This window comes from Cheilinus undulatus, linkage group 21, assembly GCF_018320785.1.
Source record: "Cheilinus undulatus linkage group 21, ASM1832078v1, whole genome shotgun sequence".
NCBI classification, from domain to species: Eukaryota; Metazoa; Chordata; class Actinopteri; order Labriformes; family Labridae; genus Cheilinus; species Cheilinus undulatus.
In genome coordinates this window covers 36,312,366-36,326,840 of record NC_054885.1, presented here as the reverse complement: position 1 = coordinate 36,326,840, position 14,475 = coordinate 36,312,366, and the positions used below count along the sequence as shown (strand labels likewise).

At 41.7% G+C, this 14,475-nt stretch overlaps 1 protein-coding gene across 1 annotated transcript; it reads left to right on the top strand.

The window, feature by feature from the left end:
- The first annotated feature begins 1,271 nt into the window (after positions 1-1,271).
- LOC121503798 (GTPase IMAP family member 8-like) lies at positions 1,272-13,985 on the top strand. The gene is made up of 6 exons (XM_041778359.1): positions 1,272-1,374; positions 4,344-5,057; positions 6,672-7,385; positions 8,589-8,710; positions 11,352-12,033; positions 12,643-13,985. The coding sequence occupies exons 1-6, from the start codon at positions 1,335-1,337 to the stop codon at positions 12,933-12,935; spliced, it is 2,565 nt and encodes an 854-aa protein (XP_041634293.1). The 5' UTR covers positions 1,272-1,334; the 3' UTR covers positions 12,936-13,985.
- Positions 13,986-14,475: the final 490 nt, after the last annotated feature.

The window sequence follows — 14,475 nt, the reverse complement described above, 5'->3', positions numbered from 1 at the left end:
AAAGGACCCCTGCAGTTTTGCCTTTGTCTCCTACAGTGAGGTAACCTTGCAAGAGAAATGGATTCACCCGTTTCTGTGTTTCTCACTGGCGAATCCGTCTTGCAAAGCTCCCGTTTGAACCGTTTGGGCCCAGTTAGAAAGTGACAGGACCAATCAGCGTCGAGGGGCAGTACTTTCGGGTGCAGTGGAGTCGTGACGTTAGCAAGAGGCTAGTGCAATTATGGCGGAAGACATGACATGTCTACAGTTGCCATGGTTTACATTATGCAGCTATCCATGGAGTGTATTTTTATCGTCCTTGGTTTGGGGCTATGACGTGTTTGTTGCTCTGATTGGCCCGTAAAGATGTGCCAGACAGAATGTTCATCCATTCACCCTCCAAGTTTTTTTTTTTTTTAAAGGCTCTGCCCTTTCCCAAACACCATCTATGGAAAGTTTACCTGATGGATGTGTGAAACACATCCATCTGGCGTGTCAGGTTAACAATGAGGAGAATGTGTCTTTTTCACACCTTGGTGTGAAGTGCTGCAAGGACTACTGGGAAGATGACTCTCTCAGGCCTCTATAAATCTTTGTCTGACAGATTCCTAAAAACTTACCACAGCTCAGGCTTCTTAATGTCGGGTAGGCCAAGTCTTTGTTTCACGGATGGCCGGTCCCAACAACATCATCTGCAGGAAGTGGAGATGAAATCCTGAAGTCACCAAGTCAGAAACCTACCTCGAGATCCTTTCGAGTCTCCCTACACCAGGGTTCATGATCTGACAAGCAGCCCCAGTCTCACTGAATTTACACCAAAGATTTCCTCGTCAGACACTGACTAATGCTGCAATCATCAGCTTTCAGCAGTGGAAGAGAAACAAGATTTAGTCTCTTTCATACTGAGAGGAAACACCCAGGGTTAATTCTGGTATCTAGGGAAGGTGTTTAGTTTCAATAGTGTCCTCTAAGATCCAGAAAAATGACCAGTCAGGCTGAAGTGCTCCCGCATGAGAGAGATGAACCTTGACCCAAAGTGACACATTAACCTGGATGACTTTTATGAGCCAGTTTAATCTAAAATGCTTGCAGCAGTGGGTGTCGTTTTTAAATTATTCCTGTCATATGAGAAGACTTCAGTGACTGATTGAATTTCTCCAGGTATCACCTCAAAATTTTTGGAGTAAACAGCTGTAAGGTGAAGCATGCAGCATACCACGCCCTGCAGTGTTGACACAGTATGCAGGGCAAGTTATCAGTCTAAAATACCACTGAACATTTCTGCAACAGAAGTAGTGGCAGGAGTTTGAAGCTCTAGTTTCAGCCTTAGAAGAGAGGAATAATCAGCTGTATCAATGGGAACCAGGGTGAATGAGCGTGCTTCTTCTGGCACTGGTAAGTCCTTTAAACAAAAAAGCCTTTTTTTAAACATCTTGTGAAAAAATCTCGCAGAAATGCTCTATTAAAAAGACAATTCAAGCACCAAAGAGGAAGTGAAGTGATCTAGTTTCACTGTAAAAGCAGGTTAAACTGGTTTCCTCTTTTCTGTCTTTTTTCATTTGTAGGATGTTGTTTATGTTGATGTAAGTTTGTAAAATAGAGAATGGCTATGGGCAGCAGTTTGTGGGTAAAATCTCAAAAAGCAATGAAGGTTCAGAAGCTGCAAAGTTGAGAAAAATCACTTTAAGCAAATTGAATCTGGTTTAAGAGGAGTGGGGACAATCAAATATTCGTAACATTATCAAAAGCCTGTAGAACTGGAATGTGCGATAGTATGTCAGCGTTTTACGGCCGCCCTAAAAGAATTTGAGAAAAAAAAAGATCTGTTAATTTGACAGAAAAAAAGAAAATTAGAAGTTTTCAGGTTTAAAAGGTTGTACATTCTTAAGAACAAGTGCATAGAATATTTGGGATTTTAAAGTTGAAAAACACCTTTTGCATTGAAGAAAATCCCACCAGAATAAAATTTAAAAAATATGTTTTACTGGGACTGAACAATTTGAAAAATACTTCTGATTTTAGCCCAGAATTATCATCAATCATCTCTACTTAGAAGAGACCAAAACTAAAGCTATCAAACTGCTGTTTTCAGTTTGGTTTCTTGTAAATTTAAGATGATATGATGTTGAAAATTTAGGACTTTTAAATCCAAAAATTTTTGAGTTCATAAAATTAAAATTTCCTCAAGTCTTTTTCTCGTAAATTTGCTTATTCTGAGTTTAGTTTCTCATTATTCAACAACTTTATAATAAAGAAAAAATTAAAAAAACAAATGCAGCAGCAACACATGTCAAAAAAGTCGGGGCAGGGCCATGCTTACCACTGTGCTGCATCCTTTCTTCTTTTCACAACTGTCTGTAAACGTCTGGGAAGTAAGGAGAGACCAGCTGCTGGAGTTTTGGGAGAGTAACGTTGTCCCATTGTAGTCTGATGTAGGATTCCATCCACAAATTATTTTGTACTATGACTCTGAGAACACCAAATAGCTCAAATAAAAGAAGAAACTCTATTTAATCATGGAAAAAAAAGTTTGCTTGCACCTTGTTCCGTTCTTCATTTATCTGAAGTTGAATAGAGGCTAGTTTCACCAAAAAGTCCACTTTTTTTCCAGAAAGCTGAGAAAAATGCATTTTTATGAAAGAGTCTGTCAAGTAAAACAGTGATTTGAATGTTATAATTTTGCCTTCATTGACATTAAAAGACATCTTAAAATTGTATTACAAATGTTATTTTATTGTAAAATAAATAATGCTTCCAGTCACGGTCATGCCATTCACACTTATGAACTGGACGGCCTCCACGGGACCCCCCTATACGCCCACGTCCTCTCCTGCTCCCGTGTCCCCTGGCACTACCTGTAAATTATAGAAGTAATATAATAGCTTTATAATGTGTTTTATATATATATATATATATATATATATATATATATATATATATATATATATGTGTGTGTGTGTGTGTATATATATATATATAATAGAATCTATAATGTAGATTTTTTTTGTTCTTACCTCTTTTTCTGCCAACAGACGGTGTTGTAGAATTGCATGGGGCTTGCTTTTCTCTCAAGTCTGCCTCTGAAATCACAGGAGCATGAGTGATGGTTTCATTCGATAAATCTGGCTGAATAATCAGTGGATTCCTAATGTTAACTTGCCTCCATCGCTCCATCGCATCGTCGTTCCTGTACGTATCCAGCTGGTGAGAGGCTGCCTTATTTCTCTGATGCATGGGGGAGACCTTGCGGCATTCTTTAGCCTCTTGGCTGGCATACGCAGATGAATGAAAGCACTGATCCCTGTATTCGCTGTCGGTTTCAGTGAGTAAGCGATTTCTCAGGCAAAAGTTTAAAGTTTCTTCCGGCATCTATGTTAGAATTTTTAGCTTAGATTACCTCCGTAACGATCGCTCTGCTCTTTGACCCCAGGGTCTCCACCTCTGATCTCTGTGGCTTTGATCTACCATCTCTTCTGACTGTAGTGTTCTGACTACGTATCCCAGAAGCCCCAAAATTACTCACAGGGAGTGTGAGAGCGCCCCCTTGTGCCAGCTGCCGAAAAAACGCTTTGACATACAGTGCTTTGGCTTCCTGTTGGCTTCCTCAGCTGAGGACCTCCAGAAGTCTCTGGAGCGGTTTGTGGCAGAGTGTAAAGCGGCTGGTATGAGAATAAGCACCTCCAAGTCTAAGGCCATGGTCCTCTGCTGGAAAACACTTGGTTGCCCCCTCCAGGACGAGAGTAAGTCTTTGCCCCAAGTGAGGGAGTTCAAGTGTCTCGGGGTCTTGTTCACGAGTGAGGGTAGAAAGGACTGTGAGATTGACAGGTGGTGCAGCATCAGCAGTTTTGCGGCGTTGTACCAAATTGTTGTGGCGAAGAGGGAGCTGAGCCAAAAGCTTTCGATTTACCGGTCGATCTATGTCCCAACCCTCACCTATGGTCATGAACTCTGGGTAATGACCGAAAGAATGAGATTGCAGATACAAGCAGTCGAAATGAGATTCCTTAGAAGGGTGGCCAGGCTCAGCCTTAGCGATAGGGTGAGCTCTGACATCTGGAAGGATCTCGAAGTAGAGTCGCTTCTCCTTCAAGTCGAAAGGAGCCAGTTGAGGTGGTTTGGGCATCTGATCAGGATGCCTCCTGGGTGGACCCAGAACTCGCTGGAGGGATTATATATCCCATGCCCATGTTTCTGTGGAGGCAAACATGCCAAAGTAAAGGTGTCCTTCCTATCACGCTGACGTTGATTACGCAGTGAATGATTAGTAGGTATTTTTAAAAACAGAAGGATCACTTATCCACTGATTCCACACAAACACGTTTCCAACTCTGAGCTCTAAGAATAATCCTGCATTTCTTTTACAGAGCGGAGTCTGGAGCTGAGGATCGTGTTGGTAGGAGGGGAAGAATTAACCGGTCAGTCCAGCACTATAAGTGAGACTGGGAACATCATACTGGGCCAACGCATTTTTGAGACCGACAGGAGAACGGCTCAGAGTGTTGTGAGGCAGCAGGAAGTCCACAGCAGACGAGTCACCGTGGTTAACACCCCTCACTGGTTTTGGCACTATCCACGAGAAAACACGCCATACCTGGATCAGATGGAAATCCAGAACAGCGTCCACCTGTGTCCCCCGGGGCCCCACGCCTTTCTCCTCATCATTCCCATCGGTGTCCCATTCATTCCAGTCATGAAGCTTTCACTCATGGAGCACCTGCAGCTTTTCCATAAGGAGTTCTTTAAGCACACCATCATGGTGTTTACCGTGGAAAAATCCAGAACTAACAGATTTGTCGAGGACGAAATCAGCTTCTGGCCTGATCTTCTGTGGGTTCTTCAACAGTGTGGAAACAGGAAGCACGCCCTCAATATTAGAGACCAACAGGATGGCACTCAAGTCCAGACGCTCTTGGAGAAAATAGAAGCAATGGTGGTAGAAAATGCTGGAAGAGTCTACTCTGTTGATGCAGCTGAAGGGAGAGCTCTCACAGAGAAGATGGAGACGATCGCTGAAAGAGCCTCGAAGAGGTTTTTTGAAGTTCAGAGGAGGAGACGAGAACTCCGAGCTCTGATCCAAGGTGAGCATCAAACCCCTGTGATCCTTCCTCAGCTGTTTCACTTTAATTATGTTTTAGTTATGTGTCGTTCTACTTTCCAGCAACACAGAAAACACTTTCATTTTAACTTTAAGATTTCAGCAGTCAAATACAGGGCCATGAAAACAGATTTGACCCATTCTTTATTTTTTTTTCTTGTTTATTACATTTAGAGATAATAAAAAAGTTTAATATAAAGATAAATCAAGTAACTACAAAATGCAGATTTTAAATCATAATTTGATTTATTAAGGAAAAAAAGCCAAAAAAAATGAAAAAAAAAAAACATATTGATTTTAGAAATCAATCATGCCCAATATAATTTGACTTTTTTGAAAAAATAAAAAGTAAAAAAAACAATCTTTATCATCAAAGTGAAAGCAGGATTCTACAAAGTACTGTAAATTAAATAAAAAAATATATAAGCAGAAATAAGTGCATAAATATTCACCCCCTTTAAAATGATGAGCTAATTCAATGGAGGTCCAGCCTGTTGGTGTTAGTAGTCTCACAGTAAGTGAAGCTGGCTGGGATCACCTGAGTGCAGTGAATGTTTTTGTAGTATACTGTCACCTGTCTCTGGAAGGTTCAGTCACTGGTTAATCAGTATTCCTGGCTGCTATAAAACCATGAAGACAAAAGAACACTCAAAGATACTCAGAGATAAAGTTAATGAAAATTCAAAGTCAGGGGATGGATACAAAAAAATTCCAAGGCTCTGAACATCCCCCAGAGTTCAGTTTAATCCATCATCAAGAAACAGCAGAGATATGGCATACATAAACCTGCCTAGATCAGGCCGTCCTCACAACTGAGTGTGACTAGTGAGAGGGACCACCAAGACACTTATGACTACTCTGGAGGAGTTTCAGCTGCTGAGAATGGAAAGAGAAAGCCACTATTGAAGAAAACTCAGATTAAATCTGGACTAGAGTTCACCAAAAGACATGTGGGAGACTCCATGGTCAAGAGGGAGCAAGTTCTGATGAGACCAAAATTGAGCTTACTGGCGATCAGGCAAGCACCATACGCTGCACATCACCACAAACAAACCATCCCCACTGTGAGGCACAGTGGTGGCAGCATCATGCTGTGGGGATGCTTCTCTGCAGCCGGACCTGGAATGCTTGTAAAGGTAGAGGGTAAAATGAAAGCAGCGAAATGTTGGAGAATCCTGGAGGACAATTTTATTCAGTGTGCAAGGGAATATACAGAGACAGCTACATAGAAGTTGTTTCAAGACAACAAGGAGAATGTTCTGGAGTGACCGAGTCAAAACACGGATCTCAGTCCAATTGAGAATTTGTGGCTGGACTTTAGAGGAGCTGTTCATGTTTGATCAAGTCCAGATATTTAAGCCTGATTGAGACCTGTCCACACAGACTTAGTGCTGTGATTGCAGCCAAAGGTGACTCTACTAAATGCTGAATGAAGGGGGTGAATATTTATGCAGTCACTTATTTACATCATATAATTGTTCACCATTGATTAGGTGCTCTAATCTTGAACCTTGTGATCAAATATTTACCTTTTACCTGTATCTGTCCACTGTCACATTTTGAACAATGATTTCTTTTCCATCCTACTTTTGTTTAGGTGGCACAATCCCTCCAAGACATTTAAGACTGGTGCTGGTTGGAGCTCAGTGGTCGGCCAAGAGCTCAGCAGGCAACATCATCCTGAAAAAACAAGTTTTCTCTGCAGGTCATAGAAAGAAAACAGACACATGTGAAATCAGCCACAGCATGGTGGCTAACAGGCAGCTCACGGTGGTCGATTCTCCCGGCTGGATGTACAACCACACCCTCCAAGACACCAATGAGATGGACAGACAGGAAATAGCGGGCAGTGTGCATCTGTGCCCTCCAGGACCCCACGCAGTCCTCCTCGTGGTCGGCCTCTCTTCTGCATTCAATGCCTCGTACCAGAGGGCGCTCCAGGAGCACATGAGCCTGTTCACAGAGGACGTCTGGAAGCACACGATGGTTCTGTTCACCAGAGGAGACTGGCTGGGGTCCAAGACGGTGGAGGAGCGAATAGAGAGCGAAGAAGGCCTGCAGTGGCTGGTGGAGAAGTGTGGGAACATGTACCACGTCCTGGATAACACCAACCAGCTCCATGAGACACAGGTGACGGAGCTTTTAGAGAAGATAGAGGAGATGTGGGCAGGAAAGGAAGAGCCTCATTATGAAGGAGACCTGAGCAGTGAAGAGCAGATGGAGGCGAGGAGAGAGGCCCAACTAAAGACGGCAAAAAGGATTCAAAAGACGACCCAAATACAATCAAGGATCCTGAAAGAGTTGTTCAGAGGTAAAAGGAAAAACATGATATAATATAAGGATTTATTTCTAAAGGTGACCGAGTTTCCCCTTTAAGGCAAGTGTGTGCCAAATGTGGCCCTAGGCCCATTTTGAATTTGATGCAGCAAATTCTGCAACATCAATGACAATGACCTCCAGTTGAACATTAAGCCAATGCTTGACTGTATATTTATATTTATAGATTATCCGCAACATTGATTTTTATGCATTATTTTTGTGCAGTGTCAAACAATCACTCACATACTGCTAAGGACAAAAAATGCACTTTGCATATGGTAACAATAAAAATATTAGACATTAATGTTTTATTCTACTTTAATCAAGCTAATTTTTTCACCTACGATTGGCGTCATTATATATCTAAAGCGTTTATTAATTTTAAAGATTTTAACCTTTAAATGACAGATTTTTTGTCGTGATGCCCCTATGTTTTTGGATGAAAAAAAAAACAGAAAAAATGATTTATTTTCAATAAACTACATGCAAAGTTTTTTTTTTTTTGTGTTGCATTATTGCAGTCTGGGGTATGTCAAAGATTAGCAGCAAGGCTGGTTTTTATGCATTATTATTTTTTGCATGTTTAGCATGTTTTTTATCCAAATGCCAATTATGGTAAAAATGACGCCATCTGGTGGAGAGTAGTAACAATTATTAATTCAAAGGCAAGAGCCCAGATTGACACCCAGATATAATAAAATTCATGTATTATGCTTTAGTGGAGGTGAGATCAAAAATTGCAGTTTGAATAGGTTTCAGTGGGGCAATTTTTGCTCTTAACAGCATGAGTGTAACTTTTGCTTTTCAACAGTCTGTTTTAGACTTACTGTAGGAGCTGAGCTGGAAATAACAAGAGCAAATAAAAATACACAGTCTTGCCAAACGTCATGGCATTTCCGTTAACGCAGCCAAAATTATCAAAAAATAAAGAATGTAAAGCGGGTAAAATGTGCACAACCGACCCTAAGAGTTAAGTAAGTACATCTTTAAATTAGAGTACGATCTAAATTAGACTCGATTTGCTGACTTCAGTTTCCTAAAGGTGAGGTATATGAAAGTGGCCCCGCCATCCTTATGATTTTCTTTATGTGGCCCTCGGTAGAAAAATTTTGGACACCCCTTCCTTCAGGCATTAATGAAGTATTTCTGATTCTGAGTCATCATTTCACTAAAAAGATAACCTTTCATTTTCCAGGAGAGTGGAGGCGCATCACTGAAGTGAAGCTTGTACTGATCGGCAGGAAAGGTTCAGGGAAGAGTATGGCTGCTAACAGGATGCTTTCTACTGATCAGTTTGGTCCGTTTTTGATGAAGAAGGTAAACCAAAAACAGTAGGAAAATTCCTTCTTGGTGGACTTTAAAGGTCCAAAAGGCTTTCTTGCAGAGAAGCTGGAGCCAAAATAGAGTTCTGACTGAAGTGTTTGAGAGTTGGCCATTCAAATGTGACTTTTTCTTTCATTTCTGCTACTGTAATCATATTTCATCAGAAGGTAATGCACAGGATTTCCAGTCATACCAGGTCCATAGTCAGACTGGTGTAAAAATCAATGCTGGATTAATCAAAAGGGCAGCTGGGGAATATCCCAGTGAGTCTAGTATAACCAAAAAAAGCATCCGGTAAGTGCTTGCTTTACTTTAATTTGTCCATGAGTGGCTGTACTCTTCCCACTGTGCCACTGCAGGCTGACTGTAGACCTCCTCATTGGTTAGCAGATTAACTTTTCTGATTTGGTCTCCTTATACCCATTAAACTGTACGGTTTACATATCTTAAGCTCATAAATCACTAAAGAACTCATCTTTTCCATTTACTCCCATTCATTTTGATGTTTTCCTCCAGAGAGGAGCGAGGCCAGCACCGTTTGGGGAAAGCAGCACTATCTGGTTGTTGTTGATCAAAAGGTCTGGGGCGGGGGGCTATTTGTTTATCTCAGACAGTGGTTTTCAAACTTTTTTCGCCCAAAGCACACCTAAGGTTAAGCTAAAATCTCAAGGCACACCATATTTAAATCGATACAAAATAGACTTTTTGAATAATGCTATAGTCAAGGTGGCCTATGAGGGTGAAAAAGGGGAGAGCTTCCTGGGGACCCAGCCAACTGAGGGATCATGGAGATGGCAAGAGTGGGCAAAAGGTGGCAAAAATGCATTAAAACTGATGAAAAAACATGGCAAATTGGGCAAAAAGTGGCAAAACAAAGTCAGAAATGGGTGAAAAATTGGTAAACAACAAAAAAAAATTGGCCAAACAATGGGTTGAAATTGGCAAAACTTGTTGAAAGTGTCAAAATGGTGGCAAAAATGGGTTACAAGTGGCCTAAAAGAAGGGTTAACTGTTGGGAGAAGGTGGTAAAAACGGGTTAAAAATGATTTTTAAAAAAGGGCAAAATTTGGCAAAAAAGTGGTCAAACAAAGGCAAAAGTGGGCAAAAATTGGCAAAGGTGGCATAAATGGGTTGAAGTGTCAAAAAGGTGGCAAAATAAATCACAAGTGGCAGAAAAGTGGCAAAAAAGGGTTAAAGTTGCTAAAAGGTGGTATAAAAAGTTAAAAGTGATGGGAAAATGGCAGAAAATGGCCAAACAATAGCAAAATTGGGTGAAAAGTGGAAAAAAGGTAACAAAAATTGGTTATGTGTGGCAAAAAGTTCCAAATAAGTGGCAAAAAGGGTCAAAAGTAGTAATTAGAAGTGACAAAAATGCTAAAAAAAAAAAATTAAAATGGTTTGTCAAAAGAAGTGGCAAAATGCGTAGAAAAATTGGTTCAATTGGTTAAAAATAGCATGAATTGAAAATTTCAACACCAATTTCAACCCAATAATAGCTTGTCATGCTTTTCATCACTTAATGAGGTAACTGTTTGCCAGGATGCCAGCACCAATGCTACTGATCCAACACACATACACTGACACGAGTAAATCCCAACTGGGGAGGGCCCATTCTCTGGGGGTTTATCAGGGGTCCAGCCAGATCAGTGGGCGGGCCTGGTTACTTACCATAAAGTTGTAGTATTAATGTATTGCATGGCACACCTAGACTTACCTTAAGCCACACTAGAGTGCCTTGCCACACCATAGAACCACTGGTCTAAGAAATGGTTGTGTCGGGGGAATTTTAGACTCCAAATCCCCAGGGTGGCTAAGGGCTTGTAGTTACAAGTTCGGCGCTTCTAGCACGTTCTACCTCAGGTTTTGGCAGAGAGAGAGAGAGAGAGAGACAATAACAATTACAGATTGGCACAACAATGCAAAAAGGCAGGGAGCTATTTAAAGACAAGCTCTAGCCTTCTTTGTAGGACTTACAGTGCCTATAAAAAGTATTCACTCGGCCACTCTAGAATATTCCTGTTGTCTTTAAACCATTTCTGTGTATCTTTTCCTGCATGCTTTGGCTCATTGTCTTGCTTCATTTTACCCTCTACCTTTTCAAGCCTTCCAGGGCTGGCTGCCGAGAAGCATCCCCACAGCATGATGCTGCCAGCACCATGCTTCACAGTGGGGATGGTGTGTTTGTGGTGATGTGTAGTGTCTCCCATGAAGCTTTGACTGGTGAAGAACCCGGCCAACAGTTTTTGTCTGCAGAGTCTCTCCCATCTCAGCTGCTGAAGCTTGTAACTCCTTCAGAGTAGTCACAGGTGTCTTGGTGGTCTCTCTCACTAGTCTCCTTCTTGCACTCCCACTCAGTTTGTGAGGACGTCTGATCTAGGCAGATTTACACACGTGTCATATTCTCTCCATTTCTTCATGATGGATTTAACTGGACTCTGGGGGATGTTCAGTGTCTTGGAATTTTTTTATGTCCATCCCCTGACTTATACTTTTTATTAATCTTTTCTCTGAGTAGCTTGGAGTGTTCTTTTGTCTTCATGGTGTAATGGCAGCCAGGAATACTGGTCAACTAGTGACTGCACCTTGCAGACCTTGATTTAATTTAGTTTAAATTTGCTTTGTTATTTCTGGACAGGAATTCCAAAATCAGACGAGAACTATGGTGTCTGTGAAACACCAGAAAAGTATGGAGGAATTCAGCATCTCTGCCGTTGAGACACCGGGCTGGCTGGCTGATGAGGAAACACCAGACTGGCTCAAAAAAGAAGTCCTTCGTAGTGTCTCCATGTGTGCTCCAGGCCCACATGCTTTTCTCCTGGTCGTTCCTGTTTCCAAAGCCTTCACAGAAGCAGACGCCAAGGCAGTGGTGGAGCTCTTGGAGCCACTCGGTGAGAGGGTCTGGAGACATTGCCTGGTGCTGTTCACATGGGCCGACTGGCTCAGCGGCAGAAACATCGAGGACTACATCGGCGCAGAGGGCGAGAAGCTCCAGCGGCTGGTGGAGAAATGTGGGAACAGATACCAAGTTTTCAGCAGCACTCGTGGTTTTAACAACGTCGATCTGCTCAGGAAAATAAACATTATGTTTACAAGAAATAATGGCTGCTGCTTCACGCCTGAAAATAACCAGCCGAAAAAGCAGAAACTGTCGCTTTTCAGGCGAGCGAAGCAGCAGGAGCTGACAGAGGAGGAGTGGAACCGGAGGGAGCAGGAGCTGGTAGACCGGATGTTGGAAGCTGTAACACGAGAAGTCCAAGAACCAACAAATCCACCTGTGAAGGTCGCCAACAGCATCGACTTGGCTTTCATCCCGAGCAGTGAGTTTCACATGACTTCAAACTGAGGCATAGACCGTATGATCCAATAAACAAACTCAATTCCAAAAAAGTTGGGATGTTTTAAAAATGTGAATACAAACAGAAGATACTGATTTGCAAATCCTTTTAAACCTGCCAGTAAATTTAGTTTAATGCAGCCAAAAGATGAGACATTTAATGGTCAAGATGATCCACTTGCTATTTTTAACACAGTCTGAAGTTGGCATCCCTACTTTTAATAAACTTCAACAGTTAGTGTCTTCAGTCTCCAGAAGCTTGCAGAGTGTTGTTAGAAAAAAAGATGATACAACACAGCTCCTGTCCCAACTTTTTATGAATGTGTTGCAGAATTCAAATCAGGGTGTGTGTATATTTCCAAGAATACAAAGTTTATCAATGTGAGTCTTTGTGCTGTATTTAGTTGGATGTAGATTGGAAAAGATTTGCTATTCTTCTGTTTTTACTCACATTTTACACAATGCCCCAACTTTTTTACAAAAGAATCAGCATATTTCTAATGCTGGATATATTCCCCAGCCCTACCCCAGATGATCTAAATAATAAATATAAATATGTCTTGTGTAAAGCGAAATATTTTCTGTTTTTCAGTGGGTGGAGACGCTCCCTCAGAGGTGTCCAGCACTCTCTGGGCTCACAGAAACCGAGCCAGAGTGGATGAATGGCTGCGATTTCGAGCTGCAAACTCTGAAGTCACCTCTGGCATTGGCAGCATGAGCGCCTCAGCCAGTCATGTGGAGAGTTTGGATGTAAACCCGCTGGCAGATCACCATCAGATGGAGGATTTTTTCCCAGAAGAAGACCAAATGGTGTCGGATAGTGGTCTTCATGGCATCATCCCCACAGACTCTATTCTACTAAACTATCGGAGGCACTCTTTCTAATATATTATACTACTTTATTATTAGCCTATGCCTTCATCAATGCTCTGATTTTACTGTGATCTTGTGAACAGAAACTGGTGTAACTTATTAGACCAGTTCATAGGTTGTCATTGTAATTTGTAAAGATGAAGCAAGGAAAAGAGGCTGTCCTATGGGTGGGGGTCAGGGGCGTTGTGACACATCTAAATAGCATCAATAATGTACTATGTTTTGCACAGGTAGGGAAGCACACAAAATTTGGAGAGAACCTTCAGGTAAATTTAGTCCTGACAATGAGTCATCAGCATCACATCTATGAAAACAAAGAAGAGTACGAGGTTAGGTGAGAGCCAGGAGCGAGAGGAGAGATTCAGACCTGTTGATCTCAGATGACACCGAAGCGTTTGAATGTTGCAGAAGCCTTGGAACAAATACTGAGAAGCAGTGATGAAGATGACACAGGGGTTACACCGGGGCGTAGCTAGGGATATTTGGCTCCACAGTGCACCCTTTACCTGGCTGGCCAAGCAACAGTAGTAAAGATAACCCTATATGGATCGGTTAACCGATCTTGACGTCAGCGGTCTGAGTGCATCGGTCCGCGGAGCCCTGGATTGGTAAAAATGCGGCGAACCGGTCTTTGGACCGGTTTTAACAAGATCGGTTCATTGATAACTGCTTGTTCTCATAGCCCGTTTCGCCATGTTTTGGCTCAGCGTCTGTAATCTTGCGCGACCCGCGGTGACCTTTTACCTTTAAACGAGAGTTCCATTTGCCGTAGGTTCTCGCTAGGTAGCTGGATGTGTTTCACCTAAACGTCTTTCAGTTACAGTTCTGCACCTCAGGAAAAAGTCGTGGACTTTATGTGAAGGAAGGATAACTGTCAAAATGTCTGCCCGTCTGTGCGCTTTGGAGAAAAGTGATTTAGACCTACGGCAGCTCATAAATCTCACCTGTTGAGACAGCGGAGCAAAAGTTTAGCTAAGATGCTAACGCTAAACGCAGCACAAACAGACCCGAACATAAACACTTTTCTGATTCAAAACTCCTCAGTTATCACCTTAACAGCCCCTTTATTCACGGGGTTTACAACCTTAATGTGTCATTGGGAGTGATTGATTTGGCAACATAATCAATACATCTGAGCCCACTGATATGATTTCAAACAGAGAGGACTTCACTGTGCTGGAGATCAGCTGTTCTCCAGTGAATAATTTCAAGAATGAAAACAGTCAAAAGCGGTCAGATACACAGAGAAAGGAAATAATGATATTTTAGCGACATGTAGACTGAATACTCACATTAAGAGGAATTACGAAAGGAAAAAAATGTATATAAAGCTGTTTTAAATATTATTTTAACCCCTTGTTCTCCTGTACTAGCAGACAGACAGAGCTCTGTCTATCCAAATCTCCTTGTGACTTTAAATTTGTTTTAATTTGTGCTTCTTGGGAAAATTTGATATTTAGTTTGTCCTGTTATTGGGATTAATAATGCTAAGGAAGTTACAAGTACAGAAGGGCAAACATGTACCAGTAAAATCTCGTTTTAATATTTATCT

Bases quoted from the DNA above. Each gene is read 5' to 3' on its own strand.
- LOC121503798 (XM_041778359.1), top strand. From the start codon at position 1,335: ATGGGAACCAGGGTGAATGAGCGTGCTTCTTCTGGCACTG. The intron at 1,375-4,343 runs GTAAGTCCTTTA...TTTCTTTTACAG, and splicing joins GCGTGCTTCTTCTGGCACTG to AGCGGAGTCTGGAGCTGAGG. The intron at 5,058-6,671 runs GTGAGCATCAAA...ACTTTTGTTTAG, and splicing joins ACTCCGAGCTCTGATCCAAG to GTGGCACAATCCCTCCAAGA.